Source organism: Apostichopus japonicus, chromosome 8, assembly GCF_037975245.1.
Source record: "Apostichopus japonicus isolate 1M-3 chromosome 8, ASM3797524v1, whole genome shotgun sequence".
Lineage (NCBI taxonomy): Eukaryota > Metazoa > Echinodermata > Holothuroidea > Aspidochirotida > Stichopodidae > Apostichopus > Apostichopus japonicus.
This window is the reverse complement of record NC_092568.1, coordinates 29,373,761-29,394,441: the sequence shown is the minus strand read 5'-3', so window position 1 is coordinate 29,394,441 and position 20,681 is coordinate 29,373,761. Positions and strand designations below refer to the sequence as shown.

At 36.5% G+C, this 20,681-nt stretch overlaps 1 protein-coding gene across 1 annotated transcript; it reads right to left on the bottom strand.

Annotated features, from left to right (window-relative positions):
* Positions 1-285: 285 nt before the first annotated feature.
* Positions 286-19,284, bottom strand: LOC139971483 (N-acetylgalactosaminyltransferase 7-like). Its single transcript, XM_071977996.1, has 11 exons — positions 19,087-19,284; positions 17,006-17,311; positions 15,202-15,437; positions 10,399-10,565; positions 8,960-9,173; positions 7,801-7,974; positions 7,025-7,142; positions 5,115-5,237; positions 4,192-4,410; positions 3,314-3,535; positions 286-1,801 (listed from the first exon to the last, which is right to left on the bottom strand). Exons 2-11 carry the CDS (start codon positions 17,264-17,266, stop codon positions 1,670-1,672), a joined length of 1,866 nt encoding a protein of 621 aa, XP_071834097.1. The 5' UTR covers positions 17,267-17,311; positions 19,087-19,284; the 3' UTR covers positions 286-1,669.
* Between the last annotated feature and the right edge of the window lie 1,397 nt (positions 19,285-20,681).

Here is a 20,681-nt window from a genome sequence, read left to right as displayed (position 1 = left end):
GTGTAATATTATTATTATTGTTTTGTTCTACATAGACAAATTTAAGATCTAGAAAACCGAAGGCCCTACATTGATCAATATGAATTGCATCTATGTTACTAATAATCTATAAATAAGGGAATGATCGCACAATATGTTTTACCTAGAAAATAGAAACAAAAAGAGTTTTCTAATATCTGCCAAATATTGCAAATATGATGATCAATTGACTTCTTGGTTGTAAACTGATTTGGAACGTTTCCACTCCCCACCCTTCCCCCTCCCCCCCACCTAAAGTCCCTTCTCTTTGACATCAAATATTTTTTTGGATCTGTGCTTGTTTGGTTTCTTTTAAATATTTGTAAAACTGGCTAACACTTAGAGAAGAATTCTAATGTGCCTTTGAATGATTTATTGAAAACTCAAATGTCCCCTCCCCCCCCCAAGGAGCAACATTGCAAGCAGAGAAGGGTTCGAGGAGGGGGCGGTGGAGGGGATGTGGTGAAGATGGCAGAAGTGAAGAGGGTGGGAGTCAGGAGAATGGGAATGAGGTTAGTCATAGCTCTACTCCTTCAGAATCAGCTAGGCTTTTAAAGTTGGGCTGGTTGAGGCAGCAAAGTGAAGACTGCTGGCTGCATTTACACTACACTTTTGTTAGGTTTGTTGCATCAATATTAAATTTGGACAATTTGTTCTTTGATAAAATATTGCTTTCTTCTCAAAATTTCAAAACAAACCTGATCATCACATTTGCATGCACCTACTTGCCAAAAATTCACAGGGGAGAAACCTTTCCTAGTTTTTCTAAAGATATCAGAATTGGGGTCGATGTTGCTATATTGTCATAAACAGGTGACATTATCTACCTGATTGATAACTTGCAGCTGTTTGCACGAAACCAAAAGCTTCATGGACTTCATACAGATAATCACTAGAGTAATTTTATGGACTGTGGTGAGATACAAGTTACTTTTAAGCTGGTAAAAAGGAGACAAACCGTGTTTCATGTTCAAAACACTGGACTTCAATCTGTCCACTCCTTGCATGCAATAATGTTCTAATACTGTCAGGTTAGAACCATTCCTCTGTTTCATTTGCTACCAGTGTGTAGAGGGCTAACCTAACAGTTGAATGCACAAAAGAGGAGGGATACCAGATTTTGTGAGCATAATATTACCCCAATAAAAGACATTTGGACATACCAGGAAAGTCAGTTTTGTGTTACTGATGATGATTGGTGTGGAAATCATCATGATTGGTGGGGGGGGAGAAGGGCAAATGCTCCCATTCGGTGCCGCCCCCCTACCTTTGTAAACCAAGCATGCAAGAGTCAGCTATATCTTAATACTTTCACTTTTCCTAAGGTTTTTTTTTTTTACAAGATAACAGCTAAATAGACTCACAGGTTTTGGTAAAGTTTTCCACGAAATTTCGACCTTCTGCAACAACAGCAATGTAGTTTGTTGCAGATTGTGAACATTTTCTTCCTTTATCACTAACTTCAATATCAATATCCACATTTGAACCAATAAATTTAAATCATACACTTTCTTACAAACCACAAAATTCCATTCCCTGACAAGATCAGGCAATTCCACCTGTGACATTTCTTCTCTTTCTTTCAGAGCAAGATGTTTTAACCTCTTATCACCTTCAAGTCATTCTAGATTCCTTGCACTAAGGGACGTCCTCACTCTGGGGAATTTATCCTGAAATGCTGCGACTCCTTATGAATATTGCACTCGGACAGTTTTAAGGTTTTGGTTCCGCTATCATGATCCAGACACATGTTTCTTGTAGGTATGCTGAGCTGTTCCTTGGACTGTGAATTAAAAAGGGAAACAGAAATATTTATCCATGACTTAAGAGAGAGAGAGAACATGCATGTACTCTTTGTACTATGATACTAAAAGGCTAGTCTCATTTCAGAACTACAATCTCTTTGATACAGTGCTGCCAGGGTCATTTATGGCCGAGGAAGAAGGGATGATGTCACTACCATTCTTAAAGAGTTGCACTGGCTCCCTGTGAAAGCTTATATTTAGTTTAAAATCCTGTTGTTTGTCCATCAATGTGTTCACAATGCTGCTTCCGATAAGAACCTTGTTGTTGTTTCTCGCCCGGCTACACTGTTCCTTTTTGTACAACACGGGTTTGTACCAAATTTGGAATAGAGCCTTTGCCATTTGTGGGCGGACGCTTTGGAACTCCTCTCGTAAGGGTATCCGCATATTAAATTGATAACATTGATAGGTTCAAAGGGCATCTAAACCACATGTATGTTCTCTTCTAATAGTGTTGAAGTATATATTGTTTATCCTGTAAGTTTTTGTTGTGTTGGTATATTTATACTTGCTTCTCACCAGCCTATCTGTGCATGTCTATGTCATCTTGGCATAGATAGAGAAGGTGGGCTACACACACATACTTTATTCTATTTATCTGTCTGTCTATCTGTTTATCTATCTATCTATCATGTGAAAGACAAAATTACACTTGGTCGCTAAATTCACAAGCTTTGAGAAGCAAAAGTTATCAGCAAATGAAATTAAAGTAAGGTTCTGAGTTAAATTTTTCTTGTAGCATTTACGACATAGATTTACGACATACATTTACGACATACGATTTACATTTACGTTTTTTTTTTTTTACGATTTACGATTTACATTTACGATTTACATTTTACATTTTACAATTTACATTTTACATTTTACGATTTACATTACATTTACGATTTACATTTACATTTACGACATACGACATACGATTTACGACATACATACATACATTACGATTTACGACATACATTTCTTGTAGCAATTACGACATAGATTTCACATTGTGATATTTGTCCAAATGACTGCACTTTGATGATTGTTGTCTTCTAAAATATACATTAATTGGACTAAAACTTTACACTTGTATTACTGCCTGACAAATTTCAGACTCAGTTTGACCCCACAAAATTTGTTTACATACATCAAAGAGATTGAAGAAGATGAAATAAATATACCAATAATTCCATGAGATAAGAAAAACTTCCAACATCAAACTTTTGAAACCTCCCCCCCCCCCTCCCCCAAAGAAATGGATTACTCCTCTACTGTAATTAGCAACATAAATAAAAACATCTGATGCCATTCACTGGTTGGATTGTTACTTTTCTTTCTTAGCTCTCCATACTCATAAAACCAAAACCAAGTAGAGCAAACATCTTAGGTATAAAACAAAAAGAAGATATGGAATGGTCACACAAAGAAGCATGATACGAGAAATGCCTCTTTTTTTTTCTTGAATGAAAAAAAAAGAAAAAAAAAAGGAGAAATTGATTTACCTCATTAAAGGTCCACTTTGCAGTGGATGTGAATGCTTTACATTCTGTGATTTTGAGTTTCTCCCCCTGAGGGTAGAGGCAATTTTCATTGCTGTAGAGTACACCGTTGCCATCTAATCTGAATCTCTGGTTGCCACCCATACCGTGACAGTAGTACATGCCAATTTCTCCATTCTGGTGACCTAGAGTGTCCATACATAGATCTGACGAAATGGCACGAATCTGCAGGCAATAAGGTCAAAGAACATCGGGATGAGTGAATATCACAAGGTCAAGATGATGCACAGTTACAACTCCATGGAAACTACCTTTTGAAAGCAGGATTATTGATATTTAAACAATTAGACACCCCCTCCACCCACACCTAACTTCCCTTTACCCAATTTGTGATTATATCAAGATTCCATTAAATACATCCCAAAAAAAAACTGACAAAGGTTTCATTGAACACCATAAAAAATGAGAAACAGATGGAAAATGTTACAATATCCTCTCTTCAATGTATACAGTCAACAGTAATGTTAGCAGTACATAGTAGCTGCTGTCAACAAGTTTAACATATAAGTACAAATATAAATATATAAATTGTTTGTTAATGCTAAGTTAGGGAACAGGTGTTGTCTAGCATGTTGGATCAGCTTCCTAGCCATTCTGTTGTTAACAAAATTCTGATGGTTGGTCAAAGTACTGGAGAAGCTCATGCCAAATCAATGAACTGCTAAAAAGTTACTAGTGAGTTGGTCAGATAGATAAGGAGAACGCGCAAGTACATTTGAGACAGAGATGAGCAAAGTAACTTCAATAAACTGCTTTTTAGGTAATTCAAGTATTTTTTACTTTTAAAATTTTCCTCCAGCTTATTGGTTGATGGTACTCACCTCTCCGTATCCCTGGTTTGGTAGAGGAGGGGGCCAATGTTTCATGGAATCAGGAGCAACCTCTTCCATAAACCACTTGAATGATTTGGGGCAGTGTTTCCTTCTGAATTCAACCTGTTCGCTTATATCGCCGAATGGCTTCCCTCTCAACTCTGGCCTCAACGTGTAAAAATATTCCTTGTATTCATCCATCCAAACCTCGGCCACTCGCATGTAATTCTAAAACAAAAACCATACAAAAATACATAGTAGAGATGATATTTCTTCTTGTTTCTAAAATAGAATCGGTCTTCCACATGGTTAAGGTTAACTAAGCCCTCAATGTATTTAGTCAAACCAAACAAAGACAATTGCTAGATTTGTTTCATTTTCACTCAACACTCACACTTGATTCAGATGTGAAAGTAATCTTTGTGAGTACAAAATGAGAGATGTTCCCAATTTATTACTTTATCAGATTCAGATTCCGAATGCTACCATATAGACCTTCCAGAATCAATTAAGCATTTACAAACTGAACTTGTTCAAGCAGACTTTCTTTTGAGGTGTAGGGTCCATGAAATTTGCACATTTTGTCTTATTCTAACAACCGATGAGATTTTCTGAAGTTTGAATTTCTTGAGCTAACAGTTCGTAGAGCTACGGCGTGACAAACACACACTGATCAACACTTGACTGCATAGGCTATTTGTCTGGCCACAGCAACGTAACCAAGAATACACTTTTCTGCATGGCTTGATGTGTAAGCCCTAAGGTAGGTCACACCCCATGTACTACAGAAACCCCCTTAACACCAGAGTCTGGGTGAGTATAAGGCACGCAGTGACGGTTGCATATGGCGGACTCTAGAACAAGGCACAAACTTGACATTTCCGCCAGGCAGCTAAGCCTGGACATGAATATTCATAAATCATTGGTCTTACCATATGCACTACAGAAACCCCCTTAACACCAGAGTCGGGGTACGTATAAGGCACGCCGTGACGGTAAATATGGCCGACTCTAGAACAAGGCACAAACTTGAGGCTTCCTCCACACATCCAAGCCTGGAAATGAATATTCATAAATCATTTCAGACAAGCATATATATACTGTTACTAAATCAACTATGAGTGTTGACAGTACAACACATTAAGGCATCTGTCAACATAATAGAGAGAAACACTTATCCAAACCTGGAAATGAATATTCATAAATCATTTCAGACAAGCATATATATACTGTTACTAAATCTACTGTGATTATTGACAGTAACAACACATGAAGGCATCTGGCAACATCTGAGAAACACTCATACTATGCAACGTAATAATATGTTTGTCCTTTTTGAAACGATAATGTTAAACACAGTAGTTAAAATTTCAGACCATTAAACAGCTGTGTCAATATTTCTTGTACTTAATCAAAAAACAAAAAATAGAGAGAAAAAGAAAGAGAAAGAAGAAAATTGAAATCCATTAAGTTCAAAACCAAAATTGATATTTATTAACAAACAGGAAATTAAAACGATATTCAACATGGTGAAAAAACTCATTATGGGACAATTTAGACTTTGAACTGGCAAATTTGACTCATTACCAAATGAGGCTTGCTTAATTATTATTAATCTGACAATTTACAATATGTTACCTTCATGCACATCTATATTGTACAGAACCCAAACAAAGGTGTTCCATTATTTGTTATTGTTTTGGGCGAGATAAAAACATAACTTGGATGCAAGCTCTCGTCTCGGCAAAAACAATAAGAAAGAACCAGACACCTTTGTTTTGGTTTGAATTTTTCATTTAGTCTATCTCAGCAAATGGGCCTGAATTGTTATAGAATTTTATTTTGGGGGAGGGGAGGGGAGGGTGAGGGGAGGGGAGGGGAGGGGAGGGGAGAGGGAGGGGAAGGGGAGGGGAGGGGGAGGGGAATGAACATTTTCCATACAATAGTACTGGAAACGATCCTAGAGTGAGTGATTGGTTAGTTTTTATAATGGAATGCATAATGGGGTTGCAAAGATGGGCTTAGTTTCCATTACTATCATAAAGTAATGAAATTCTAGTAAAATAAAATATGCAGCATTTATGCAACATATCAGGTTCAAACACTTTGTTTTGATTTGCATTAACATTTTCTAGGTATTTTATTATTTTTTTAAATTTCCTTTCATCATCAGCTTTAGGGGTTAATGGTGATAATGGTTTGATTATTACTAGAGACTAAATTATTAAAATTACAATGACAGTGGATTTAGTTAGCTGACCAAGCAAGTTGAATTTTAAGTAATGAAGAGAAGGAAAGAAATTTTGAAAATATGGCTTTTGACAAGTGATTTATACTAAGAACTAATGAAAAGAAGTATCTGGATGATGTAAGTTTGAACACTGAATAGGATCTTTACTAAATTGACTACATACTTGTTCAATCACTGATGGGAGATGTGAAGAATGTATTAATCTGATGAACTGTGATCTTATTTTTAGCCAAATTTTTGGTCGGTTTTGTCACATTGGAAGAATTTTGAATTCTTGATTGAAGGATGTCACCAAAAACTTCAGTCCTGTCTAGTAATTCTCTTGAGAAATATCACTATGTATCTCTACATGGAAAGATGGGTTTCACTTTGTGATTCTTTCCAACCCCCCCCTCCCTCCTCCCCAACCAACATGACTCATCAAATAGTCACATGATACTTTCTATCATCCTTAGAATGGTTGGTTAAGTTCTCAACAAAATTAAAAAAAAGTTTCCCAGTCTCTAGTTGGTCAGTTTAGTTCTGTTCGTCAATGACCAATTGTATGTAGCCATATTTGTTCTCAAAAAGATAAAAATAAAAACAACTCACTTTAAAGGATATCTCCATATTCTCACCACCCCATATCTCTAGGCCTGGGTCATAAGCACCCAGTTCAAAGAAATATGACCTGTCTAACCCAAAGAGGCCTCCGGCCATGACTGGGGACCTGATCAGAGAAAAATAAGATAACAGATAAAGCAAGGTTGTCAAAACTTTTGGAAAATTTATTAATAATAATGATAATATGTGCTTTTCAACTTTATTTCACAATATAAGAGCAAATCAAAAGATAATGACACCATTTTGTATTTTAATCACCATAACAACCTTCATGAATGACTGATAATTAATAATCAACCTTAGATTTGGTTCTCACAACTGCTTATGCTGACACCTTTATCAACAGTACTTTCTATGGAAAAGTAAACCCATAAATATGTTACAGATTTAATACCTCAAGAATTCTTATAGTTTGCATGTTTAAGTATTACATCTTTAATGTTTTACCGAAGAAGTGCAAAACACAGCTTTTATGATTTTTGTTGCTGTTGCTCTAAACTGAAAATTACTCTGGTTGCAAGAAACCATATTGCAATAAGGTAATACAAAGATTCTTTGGACTACGTGCGGTGGGGTCAAAGAGAATAAAGCTCTTGTCCTGTTATACATGATCGCATGGCAAGGCAAAACCACTAATTAAACAAGGCATAATGAACAAATGCTTTTACTTTTCAGTTCTTATCCATCATTGTGAGATAAATCAACCCAGGTCTCAATAGCTTTTCGAGCCGCACATTTGAAGACTGTTTAACGGCCAAACTTACGCATATGCTTCGCTTCTGTGCTTGAGACCGAGTCTCTCCCTGGATTCTTCGATAGACACTCTCTTGTACCAAAAGTCCCAGTTAAAAATACCCCTACAGAGCCCATCGCCCTGAGGGTGGTATTCGTAGGTATCTGCATCCACAGAATCCACTGTCGGACAAACCACCGTGGTCCTAAGAGAGACGGGATGGAAAGACCGTTCCGTTAATGGTGTGAGAGGCATGCAAGGGATGTGTCTAATTACAATATGTACAATGTATAATAATATTCAATCACTCTTCAAACACAGAACTCTTAAAGGTTAATAGAGACACAAGGAAAAGTCTACATGCTACAGTACTCTCCTGTAGGATTCATATACCATTCACTACGATGCAACACATTTTCGGTAGTCAGAATGACGACACAGAGAACTTCACTTTACGTGATACAGTGTGCCTGCTGCAACTCACTCTCTCAGATATGTTTATATCTGTGGTTTATAAGAGATAAAGCAAACACTCTAGTTGAACTGTGAAAAGGTTGCTAAGGTTGTTTAACTTTTTAAAATAAATAATATAAAAACATTTAAAGTGTGTTTCTATTACATAACACATGCCAATTTGGACCTCATAGAGAAACTAACTCCATGTATCTCCTATTGGACAAATTCATTACTGTGTACACTAAGCCAGCCACACACCACCCAACTGAATAGGACACTACTCAACAACAACACCCACCCCCCCCATGGCAAACTGAATGACTTTTAAGTTAATTATATGGCTCTGGGTTAAGTAATAAGCAAAGTTAATTCCCTGTGCTTGGTAAAATTTTGTTGCATCTGAGCAGTTGTAGTCATGCAACGATGCACACTGCTATCCGCCACTCGGCAAGATGCTACACGTTGAGTCTTCTCTGATTGATGAAGACTCGTCTGAAAATTGGCTGAAATCTTGATCAGCAGTAGTTGCTAGAACATAACTATGCTGGTCTACTCCGGCTGAGTCACATTTACTTCGTCGGCTTGCTGTCACAGTCACGCTACATTTAGTCTCGATAAATAGAGACTCACAGACGACCACTCTTATTCAAACAAATATCTGACATGCTGCTAAGAATTGTATCGATGAGAAATGGAAAAAGTCACAAATAAATCAAAATAATGAAACAGCGCACCTGTTGACTGCTATTTCCGATACCAGTGGAGGCAACCAGTTAGGATTACACTCACAGTGGGCATCTAAGAATATAAGAATCTGTGCTCTAGCGTGCTCTGCACCTGTGATGCGGGACCTTATCAGTCCTTCTCGTTTGGCGTTACGGAAGAGACGCACTTTGTTCTTGAAAAATGGACGTTTGATGTAATCGTCCAACTGTTGTTGTAAGTGCTCTGTGGTGGTTGAAACAGAGAGAAATAAATTACATACAGTATGTCGCAGAGAAAAGGATGACAAATTAATAGAGAAATTTCTGTCATATTTATTTGTCTGGATGTTCCTCCATAATACAGTATGTGGCAACTGGCAACATCTCTGCCTTTTAAGAACCAGCATTGTTCGGGGATTTTAGTTCACTTTACATTATCATTAACTCTTATACACACATTTATGAATATCACCAGTTTTGAATAATGTTAATGGGACATTTACACTGCTAAAAAAAAAAACGTAAATTAAGGTGAAATTTTGACATGATATTACTGTGGCATGCCGTTTGTACAATTTAACGTAATTTTAAAGCTAAAGAAACGGGAGATATCATGTGGGTTCATCATTAACCAACATTCACTGTCCGTTCTGTAAAATAACATGATGATATGAACATACAAGTACTGTTATATGCAAAATTAAAATCCGCTATTTGTCGTAGAATAAAAGTTGAACACGCTTTTGATTGCATAATGTTGCGTGTAATGACTTGACACCCATTATTAAACCTTTGTGTGAATGCACGATAACACTTTATATTTTTGAATCATTTACCACACATCTGGACACTGGCAAGTTGCATATTCATAGTGAAGGTGATATCAAAACTTTTGTGTGTTATATTCTTGTTAGGTGTTTTAGGTGCTTAATTATGCACATAATATGTCTAATTATTTATTCTAATTTATAGATTAGTTTTTGTTAGAATCATTAGTAGAAATTATCCAAAATAAAAAACCCAAACGTCAGGCATTCCGATTTTTCTCTACCAAAAAGAGATTCCTGCCATAATAGATACATCCCTGTTTGGTACTTTTATGCACTGAAACTACAAGTGTCCTTGACATGTTACCATGACAACTTAAATGTGTGACCAATACTAATGTACATCAAAGACACAGATGTCAGACATTCTACTTTATTCTCTACCAAAAAAACCTTTCTGTTATAACAGTTGCATTTATAATATAACCTGAGATGTGTTCTAGTTTGTATATATTCTCTCTTCCGTACTTTCAAGGACTTAAAATTCCAAGTATCCCTGACATGTTTCCATGGAAATTGAGACAAGTCACCAAAATACTAACGAAATGATAATTAAAAATAAAAGAAATAAAAAAATATTAATAAAATTAAATAAAAAAATAAAAAAAGGAGGACTGGATAGTTTCAAGTTGCCATGCCAACCTTTACTGCTGAAGTCGTCTACCATTACAACCTCCTGAAGTAATTCTGGCGGGGATTCATTGAAGACGCTGTGGACGGTCCTCATGAGGGTAGACCAACCTTCGTTGTGAAAAACAATGATCACACTTGACGCAGGTAACTTGGTAGGATAGTGCCAGTATTTGCATCTGAAAATTAATTATAAAATCATGATGAATAAGTAGTTTACATTTAAAATATTTTAGAAGCCAATAAACTGTTTACATCATGGAGTAGGGTTAACCATATGTTTGGAATTTATTCAGACACATCCTTGTTCTTTATCTTCTTTGAGGATTTGTGTAGATTTACAAAAGGTTTGCAGAAAGTATCCATTTTCTTTATTCGGGGGGGGGGGGTGGGAGGGGGAGGGGGTCAATCGACAAAGTTGTAATAAATACAGTGGGAAAACTTTCTTGATGGTTAATCAAAGTGCAGATATGAGATTGTTATTAAGTTTTATTTGCATTCATCAGAGATGAGAGCAGCATAAATATGCTGGTATAAATCAGCCGCCTCACTTCCTGATTAATAAACAATGGTACAGTTGCCTACTGCATGATCACACTATGCAAATATACGGTGTGTGTACATAGATCTGTTACATTATCAGACTCTCTTGAAATAACGATCCGCTAATGATTCTTGAGAATAGATTACAAATTAACGAGAAAACAATATATTGTATTAACAATGAACTGCAAAGCTAATGCTAATTATGCAGCTTTATGAGTTGATTTAGGGGACGGTCTCAATATCCTTCGATAGTTGAAAGCCTCCTATATTAATGCTAGCCTACTAGTATGCTCTACTAATCCACCTTAATTCCAAAGAGAGAAGTAGTTAAAAAAAAAACACAAAATATTAATTTGGATTTCTGTGTCATGTGATTAAAAACTCATATTGACAAATTGACTGCATAATAAATAATTCCTGATTCAATTTTATGTCCTTGATTTGTTGCAAGTGTTCTTTTTTGTATCAACAAAAAAAATACGAACATTAGGTTTGAGTAACAGTTAGGTCGATAGCAACGTTCAAACATTTGCTGGATGTCCCAAAACTTTTGAAACTTGACAAGTAAGGTAAACACAGCTGACTCTAGATGGAACAATGCAAAAGATAAAAACAGGCTGCTACTTATAGATTGATTCTGTTATATATACTAGAAAGCGTTTTGGTATTTTCGGACAAAAAAAATTGTTTCAATAGACATAAGCCTTTAGGGTAAACATTATAGTGAGCTGGTACAATTCAATGTTAACATTTATATGTCCATCAAAGAGTTGAAAAAATAATGATGAGAATTGGTTTATATGATTATATTAAATGATTATAAATATAAATATATATGATTATCTTTTAAATGTGAATTTCATATGTGTATTTATAAAATAAACAAGGACACCTGTACTGTACATACTAAAGGTAGCTTGCTAGCATTAAATCAAGCCTTCAGCATTATACTGATATCTAGAGTGTGTAAACTTAACATTGTTTCAATAGATAATCCTGTACATATATGTGGGTAGAGACATTGTGGGTTGTTACTGTGCATGAAAGGCTCAGAAATTTTGATAGGAATGAGGCGTTAGCAGGTGATTTGTAAAAGATTTTTGGAACTAGATCTTGCTGCCTGAACTATATTGTAAATGTCAGTTTACAATGTCAAGGTCACACACTAACACACACATACAAACTTTTCCTACATTCATCAGAATGACCTTTGACCTCCACCAAAACAACAGGCTTCTTGTACTCAATGTGGTACATCTACAAACTAAATATGAAATCTGCCCAAGCTTCCCTTCTTGAGATATCGTATTTATAAGGTTTACACAATTTACCCTTGGTGACCCCAAATGACCTTTGACCTCCACAAAAAAAATTAGTCCAAAAATCTCTTATCATGTTTAAAAGCTGGGCATCACAAATGCACACACACGCCATCACGAATGCTACTTAGGTTACGATTATCATCGAAACCAAATGTGACATTTAAAAATACAGTAACCTGAATCCGCCTATCCCCCCCCCCCCACCACCCTAAAATTTCCAATTGCACAAACATGGTTGTGATGTTATGGATTCCATATCCAACCTAGGTGGACCACTTTCAGTACCCGATAGAACACTGTACATATGCTTAATTAATTTGCTAAACTTATTCAGTGCAGTGTTGAAAAAATACTTCAATATACTCCAGAGAAGACTTTTTTTGACATTCTAAATTCCTTACACTGATTAAAAGTATGAATATTAATTCAATCCCCTGTCCTTCTTAATGGCGAAAGTTAACTCATTCACAGATACAATAAAGTATCCTTTAATAACTCAAAGTAAAGGTGAGTGAGCCTCTCAATTGGGTTATCTATGATTAATATGATGACCTGACAAAGATTATGGAGGATGGAGAGCAAGTACTGTACTGCAACCTCTCAGAAACTGACAGTAGTACCAGTAACAATTGTTTCTTTACATTTTGAAGGAACCCAGAGAGAATGCTGTATGAACCCTAGTCTATCTCTGCTTCCCACACAAAAAAAGGCACTCCTAAATAAATATTTACTTGACTATTAAGCCTTAATGCAGGCATCCCTCCAACTGATGAAAGAGGTCAAATAAAACTGATTGTAGTGGGCAAACACTCCAAACCAATCCTGTAGTGGTTCTGTCTTAATATGAGCATATTCAGCAAACATTATAGTTGGGATAGAGAGGTTAGCACTCCAGTTTATCCCAACATGGGTTTTGTCATCAATTTAAACCGAATTGAATGGGGACATAGAATTAAAGTTAAATCAAGCCAAATCTCCCCCCCCCCCCAAAAAAAAAACCATAAATAAAAAAAGAAAGAAACCACACTCAGTCTGGTTCTTAAGGTTTCATTATTCATTTTCATTGTATCATGTCATGTTTCTGGGTGACTTTTACTGCTCAGTTAGATACATCACCTCTCATAGTAACATAGTAACATATATACAATATATATGTATATACTTCTAAGTTTTTGTCAGCACCTAACACACTCTAAACATCATCTATCAAAATATTATACAGTGAAGAAAATCAGCTGTTGTTGAGTTTTTTTTTTTAACATCAAAGGCCTACATAATGGTTAAGAGCATGATGTGAAGGAGGCTACAAAGCCCCTCAGAACCACCCCCCTCTCCCCCCAGAAAAAACATAAACAAGCCATATACAGGCCTCTACACCCCTTTTGTTTTGAAAGATGGAAATGTTGGTTTTTCAAGATTCCTCCAGACAAAATTAAACCTTCATCTATGTACTGAACATTTTAAAGGATTTCATATTTGTACAGGTCTGCTCTGAACCAAAATGACCTTTGACCAACTTTTTGTGTAAAACATTAATGCAGCCCCTGACATGAACAGCCACTTTCACAATTTTTGTCAGGATTGAGCAACAACCTTTGTACTGATGTTGACACACAGACATGTACAGACTACAGACATGAAGATAGATCTATAGACACACATTGCTATGATATGTGATCTCCTTGGGCTTTGACTTATGCAGATATCTTGAGGTGGGCTACCTTGTATTACATCAAGTGGAAATATCACCTGCAATCTATGTAACATTTAAAGGATTCATATTTGTACATATTTCACATTTGTCTGCTTTGATCCAAAATGACCTTTGACATAACTTCTATCTTGATGTGGGCTGACTTTTATTACATCAAATGGAATTATCACTTTCAGAAGACATGTTACAGGTATATTGCAGTAACTCACACCTACACAGGGAGGGATATTAAAATGCCACTGCAGGGCTTTGGTGTCAAACCTAACTTTTTACTACAGAACAGTGATCATTTTGTCAATATAAATGTCATGCTGTTACCATAACTTGATACAACCGAATGAATCAACAGTCTTCAGGCTTTAAAACAAAGCCACAGAAACATGTCAACTCTCAACGAGGAAGCAACACTCCTTAAATTCACAGTGTGATGCTTTAGTCACATGAGTTGAAAGACAGGGGATTGACTTTTGACATTCAATAAAATTTTTGCCTTGGGAAATATATAAGGAAAATATATTTAACATTACATGAGAGCTGTAGTGTACAGTACCTCAATACAGTACTTGCAAAACAATGTCATGTGACACAAAATTGGTCGTAGCCAAGTAGCAGAGAAACCAAAAAACCAAAGAAATCTTTCTGATGAAATTAGACAGTAAATTTCTTCTCTGTCACAGAGAGATTTCTTTCATGTACGTTGTTTACTAACTTTTAGTCAATGTGCGATCAACTGCTTCCACATTGACGAATGGAAGAACATTATTCACTCAAGCAGATAAATCAAGCACTCTAGCCTATGAACATGAGCATCTCATGTGTACATAGATACAACTTCAAGCAATGTACCACAGAGAATATACATTGGGTATCACATGCAATGACATCATCGCCATAGTAACCACACTGTCTGACTTTAACAAATTTGTGAAAATCGTTACCTCACGACTGGGTGAACAGGTAGTCACCATGGAAAGAATGATCTTGTGACACCTGAGTTTTTGATTGTTTTACATGAATATTTTTTTAGAAACTGGTAATGAGGAAGTACAAGCAAATCTGCCAATATATTCAATTTAACCATCAATCACCGAGGAGAATATAAAATATGTAAATGTTGATCTAAGGCTTTAGAAATTCATAAGTCGTAGCTGGCCTAGGAAATTCACAACATTGGGTCGTCACGGGAACCAGAACATATTTTTGACACAATCAGGCCAACAGTCTGATACTTACTCTGAGTCTCGTAAATCTGGAACGGTCCTGTCTAATGATATCTTGTCGCTGTTGATCATGTTGAAGCCATACTCCTTGTAAGATTGTTTATATTTTTCCTCCTCTGCAGGGATACGTAACACTTTCTTGCCTCCTTCACCTGGTCCAAACGGACCTTTCCTTGGAACCAGAGGTTCGTAGTTGCCGATCACGCCATTCTTTAAAACTGGCATCTCTATATCATTATGTACAACAAACTGTGGGGGTAATAGGTGAAATGAGTAAAATATTATGAGTTAAAAGTAGTATTAGCGCAGAAAGCTCAGTACAGTATTGAAAACCCAACAAGCTACATTGAGGACTATTCCACAATGGGAGGGACGTTGTTTTTGGTCATTGACGTGACAACATGGATGTAAGCTGAATAATGTTAACATTTATAATTTGATCCACAATAGGTTATAGCTCTCACTTTCACAAACTAACAACTTAAAGATGCAGAGGAAAGAATGGGTGGTAGTAGCTCATGGGCATCTTCAGGCTTTCTGCTGAGGGCCATGTCATAGTGGTCCTAACAGTGCCATAGATACAGCTCGGGGTCCTCATGTGCGTGTTCTATCCCAGATATTACAGATCTCCAAAGATTTTGTATAGCGCACATTCTTGTTAAGGCTTTGTAGTTTAAAATTGCATTTGAAAAAAAGGGGTTACAATTTGACTTTCAAACATGTATGTCGTACACTACCATATTTGGTAGAAATTTGATGAAACTCTGGCCAATGTTACATATCACAAACTTTGTGCTTGTTGTGGAAGTATGTTTAAAAAGACCTATTACAGAAGAATCGCAGGTATTAGTTCAATATATTCCATTTTGGAGACTTGGATACAATTTTTTTAATACCGAAGCTCAAAGCGTCAACTTAGTTTAGCAAACGTGAATCGAAAATACCTTAAAGAAGTATATCTGATTGGATGCGGACCAGACGTGTAAAGTTGCCAAAGGAATGGCGGGCAACATCATGTCATTGCTACACTGTGCTATGTGAGTGTTAAAATCGTACTGTGTATGATATTGCGAATATGTCAAACTACACACTGTACCTGTGAATTAGGAAATGTGCAGGTACTTTGCCCAGAATTCTCAATGATTTCAGAGACTGCAGCTTGTCAAGTTTCACAGAACTATAAAGGACCAGTATGACAGCAGCCTTTTTATAGGCATGACTGGAGATCCCCATATAAAGCAGAAGATGAGGTCGCATTGTCAAGAAAACATTCAATTAATGGGGCATTCACAATTGTTCATACACACAGACAACATCAAAGCTAATGACATTAACTGAAAATCAAATCCAACCTACTGATATAAGGATGATGGAGTCCTAGAGAAATTAGAGAATGTTAAATTGATAACATGTTTCAAACCAATTGTTTGTGTGCATACAGTATGCTGACTATGTCATACTGTATATATTATGTAGAGGTTATGTATTACGCCGATGCTTTCCAATCATAAGGTTTCCGGTTTGAGTCACTCCAAGATTAATGTATGTCGTCCAGTTACAGAGTTGTTGACAATTGACAATTCATAATCATGGACGTTAAATATGAATGTAAGAGACTGACTTCTGTCAGCTTGCGGCTTTGATAAGCCAATGAGGCTTCTTCGCAAGTTCCTGCTTGCAGAAGGATCTAAAATACATACATACAGGTTACAATGTAAGAGGCCTATATTTTCTATATCATTACAATCCCATGCCCCCAACCCCCACACCCCATCCTTTAAACAAAAATTAACCAAAAGACCAATAGATCTACTTACTTTATTTACATGTAGATCTACATTTTTCTTCACCTCTTTATCATTTGACGAGAGACCAATTATGTCCTCTTTATTGTTCTTATGGCGGGACGTTTCAGTTCTGACTAAATTTCGAAGTCCTTTCTCTAAGTTGAAAGTTTCTCCTGGTTCTCTCAGTAAAAATATAACAAGTAACGGAGAAGCAGCAAAGAATGTTAATAAGGCTAGGACAATTCTTTTGATAGTGCAGAGACGCCTTCTCCTTATAACCGTCACAGACATTCTGGCCTAATATGGCATCAAATATCAATTTGATGGATCAATTATCTGAAATGACAAAAGAATAAAATAATGTTGCATTAAGACTCAAATAGAATGAATGAGTAGGGGTTAATATGAGTTTGGGTTAAGTAATAAATATACACAAATATATGTCAATATACTCTTTTTTCCAGTTTTATTGCTTCATTATCTTATAAAAATGGTGTGTTGGGGGGGAGGGTGGAGGGGTAGATGACAAGGAAAAGTTCATTACATATAGGTATTAAAATAAATTACAGTAGTTTATATATACATGGATACATACATTATATACAATAAATAGGAAGTGAAGGAATGTACCATCTGATAAGTTTGAACTGGCCCTAGGATATAGATTGCAATATATGGAACAGAACAGCATTTACTTTACAAGTTGACCAAGTTCCAAACATGTTAGCTGTCCACAATATTTGTTCTACCACGTCTTAGATGCCCAATCCCTGGCTTAGGCTCATTGGTTCTCAGATTTGAAATTATCCTTTTGTGCAGACTAGATAGTGTTACATACATTAACATGCATGTAAGTAGATCTCTCTCCTCTACATTGAAACTGGTCCTATGCAATACCTATTGCCCGACTGCACACACCGTTCTCTATTCTACACTAGTATGTGTGATGTCACCTTGACTCCATGAGGTCCATTGCATTCATGAACAATACTTCTGAATCATGCAATTTATATAAAGCAGACTAGTTTCAGAAATATTATGTCATGTCATGTGGACTACTGAACTGATGTAGACTAGTATAGAGACTGGGAGATAGCCTGAAGTTTTGAACTTGTACTGGTATACTAAAACAAACAGGCTATAAAGCTCCATTAGGCATTCCATTATAAACATTAGTAAAGCAATCCCTTACTCCAATAACGTTTATATGGTAGTTATTGAGAAGTAATCATCACACAATCATGACGAAGAATGTTTTTTTCGCAATTGAGAAATTCAAACAAACACATGGCAACTGTCAGGTCTTTGTTATTGCTTGGTCGATATGAAAACAGCAATCAGACGCATGAGCGGCAGATGTATTGAGTTTGCATCAAGTTTAGCAAGATGTTTTCATTGTGTAGGCTCCACATTGATGTCAAGACATTTGCTCTATAAAATATGCCAAAATATGTACCTCATCATATGATTGCTTGATTATTTACTACAAAATAGTACTACAAATTACAAAAGTCTCTTTAGATGTCAAAATTGAATGCATAATGGGGCTTTTTAATGCAATACTTAATACATGAGCCTAAGGTAATGATTTATTGTTGGCTGCATACACAGAGATTATATTATATAAAAAATTTCCAAGTCCACCGAACCGCTGTTGTGAGGTGGAGGCGCAGTCACAGCACATCAATATTGATAAGGTAATGTTAGCTGCATGTGCAGAGAATATTTCATAAAAATGTCTAACATTTCCAAATCCAGTAACCCTCCGTTCAGAGGTAGAGGCAGTCCCAGTCCGGAAGGGGTCCAACCTAGGCTAGACCTATATTGATAATTTTATGTCGACTGCACGTCAGAGAAGCCAACTCATTACACATATGGGAAATGTGGCAAAAAAAATCAAGTGATAGATTCATGATACCACCATAATACTATCAATATAATCATTATTAGGTTTAGCAAAGTTTATGTATCTAAAACAGCAGCCTTTAGTAGTTTTAGTAGGGCTCGACTAGCCTAACTAGTTTAGGCTGAGATTTCATGTAGTATTATAATGAGGCCTAGCCTACGTCTAGCCTAGCCGTAGGCTTAGATAAAACGTAATAAAGACTTACATCTATCGAACGACAGGTACTACTTCTACACCAAAACTCGCAAAAATTCCAGAGTACGACCGAACCAAGTTCGAAAGTATTTACCCTCTCGTCGAAGTTTGCTCTACCAACTTAAACTGACGTCGATCATAGCTGTGTTTGCGTTGTCTGCACCTGTTGCTTGTAGTTTCGTGCATCTAGGTTATAGATACTATTGAATTTGTGCGACGTGTTATCATGCGATTATTTTATCCATAATACGTAAAAGGTATACTGGTTAATCCCGATCTTATGTAGCATTAGTAACCTATTAATAGACGGGAGTCTCCCTATTCCCGGTACCCGTTCATGACCATATATGCTTACAACAGCTGGCTGTCGTCGGGTTCAAGTTCACTTAACTTTCTTTCACGGGAGTTTTATTTACTTTTGTTCATTTAAATATTGAGGACGTAACGACGATGTAACGACTGTAAATACGATTTCAGTTGACGATAAAAAGTAATAGTCAGTACTAGCATCATAACTCAGTACACTAACGCCAGATTTATGTGACACTGAAAATATTAGTTGTGTCCCAACGGAACTTGGCAATTTCCCTGAAAGTACAAATAACTAAGATGATTCGAGAAACTGATGGTTTCTTATTAAAGGTCGTCAGGATTGCCCCCCCCCCCCCCCCAAAAAATACTAGAAAGTAAGATAATGGTCACTCCATGTCATTCTCGTTCCAAGAGCAGGTATATAACCATGCACACTGAGACAATTAATTGTTTACTTTAACAATCCTCCATGTCTGGGGAAACTTTCGGGTATCAAATCTCACAGGAAACTACCTTTTCACACTTCAAAAATTAAGTTGGGTCAATACTCACGTTGATCTTTAAACAATAAGGTATACACTGTTAATGTGTCAGTCGGTTTAAGAGTAAAATATTCCCGTGCCGGTGTCAATTCATGAACAGAAGTGAAAAGAATGACATTAACAAGATATCAATAAGTTTCTGTGTAAAAGTAAGTTGGCCTGACGTTACGATCCTAGCAGGATCTTCTTCAGAGGCTAAATGACAAGTTACAGTAACAGAGGGGACTCCTGTTGCTTTCTACTTATAATCCCCTTTCATCCATCTCATTGTGTTCACCGTGCTCATTAACCTGTCTGTATTCTGTGAGTGTTTTTGTCCCCTCTGTTACTGTAACTTGTCATTTAGCCTCTGAAGAAGATCCTGCTAGGATCGTAACGTCAGGCCAACTTACTTTTACACATTCTATTACACAGGCTCTCTAGTGGATAAGCAGTTTGCTAACAGTTTTATTTTATTTTGATCAATAAGTTTCACCAGCGTTTCTAACTTTCTCTACTAATTGCACATAAGGCAAAATTCTGAATTGGAAACTTTGCTCGTTACGATCTCTTTGAACCTCCCCCCCCCCACCCCCTGCGGTCCACACCTTTCCTCGGCAATGCATACAGCCGCTGTTATTATATTCTCAATGAGAGCTTAAGTCGTGTACTTCAGACGCTGGTCTATAGCTTTCTGTACAAAAAGTCAATAGTTTCATATATGCCTATATCTGTCTAAGGGGACAGACTCGGATATGTTCTTAAAGAAAGC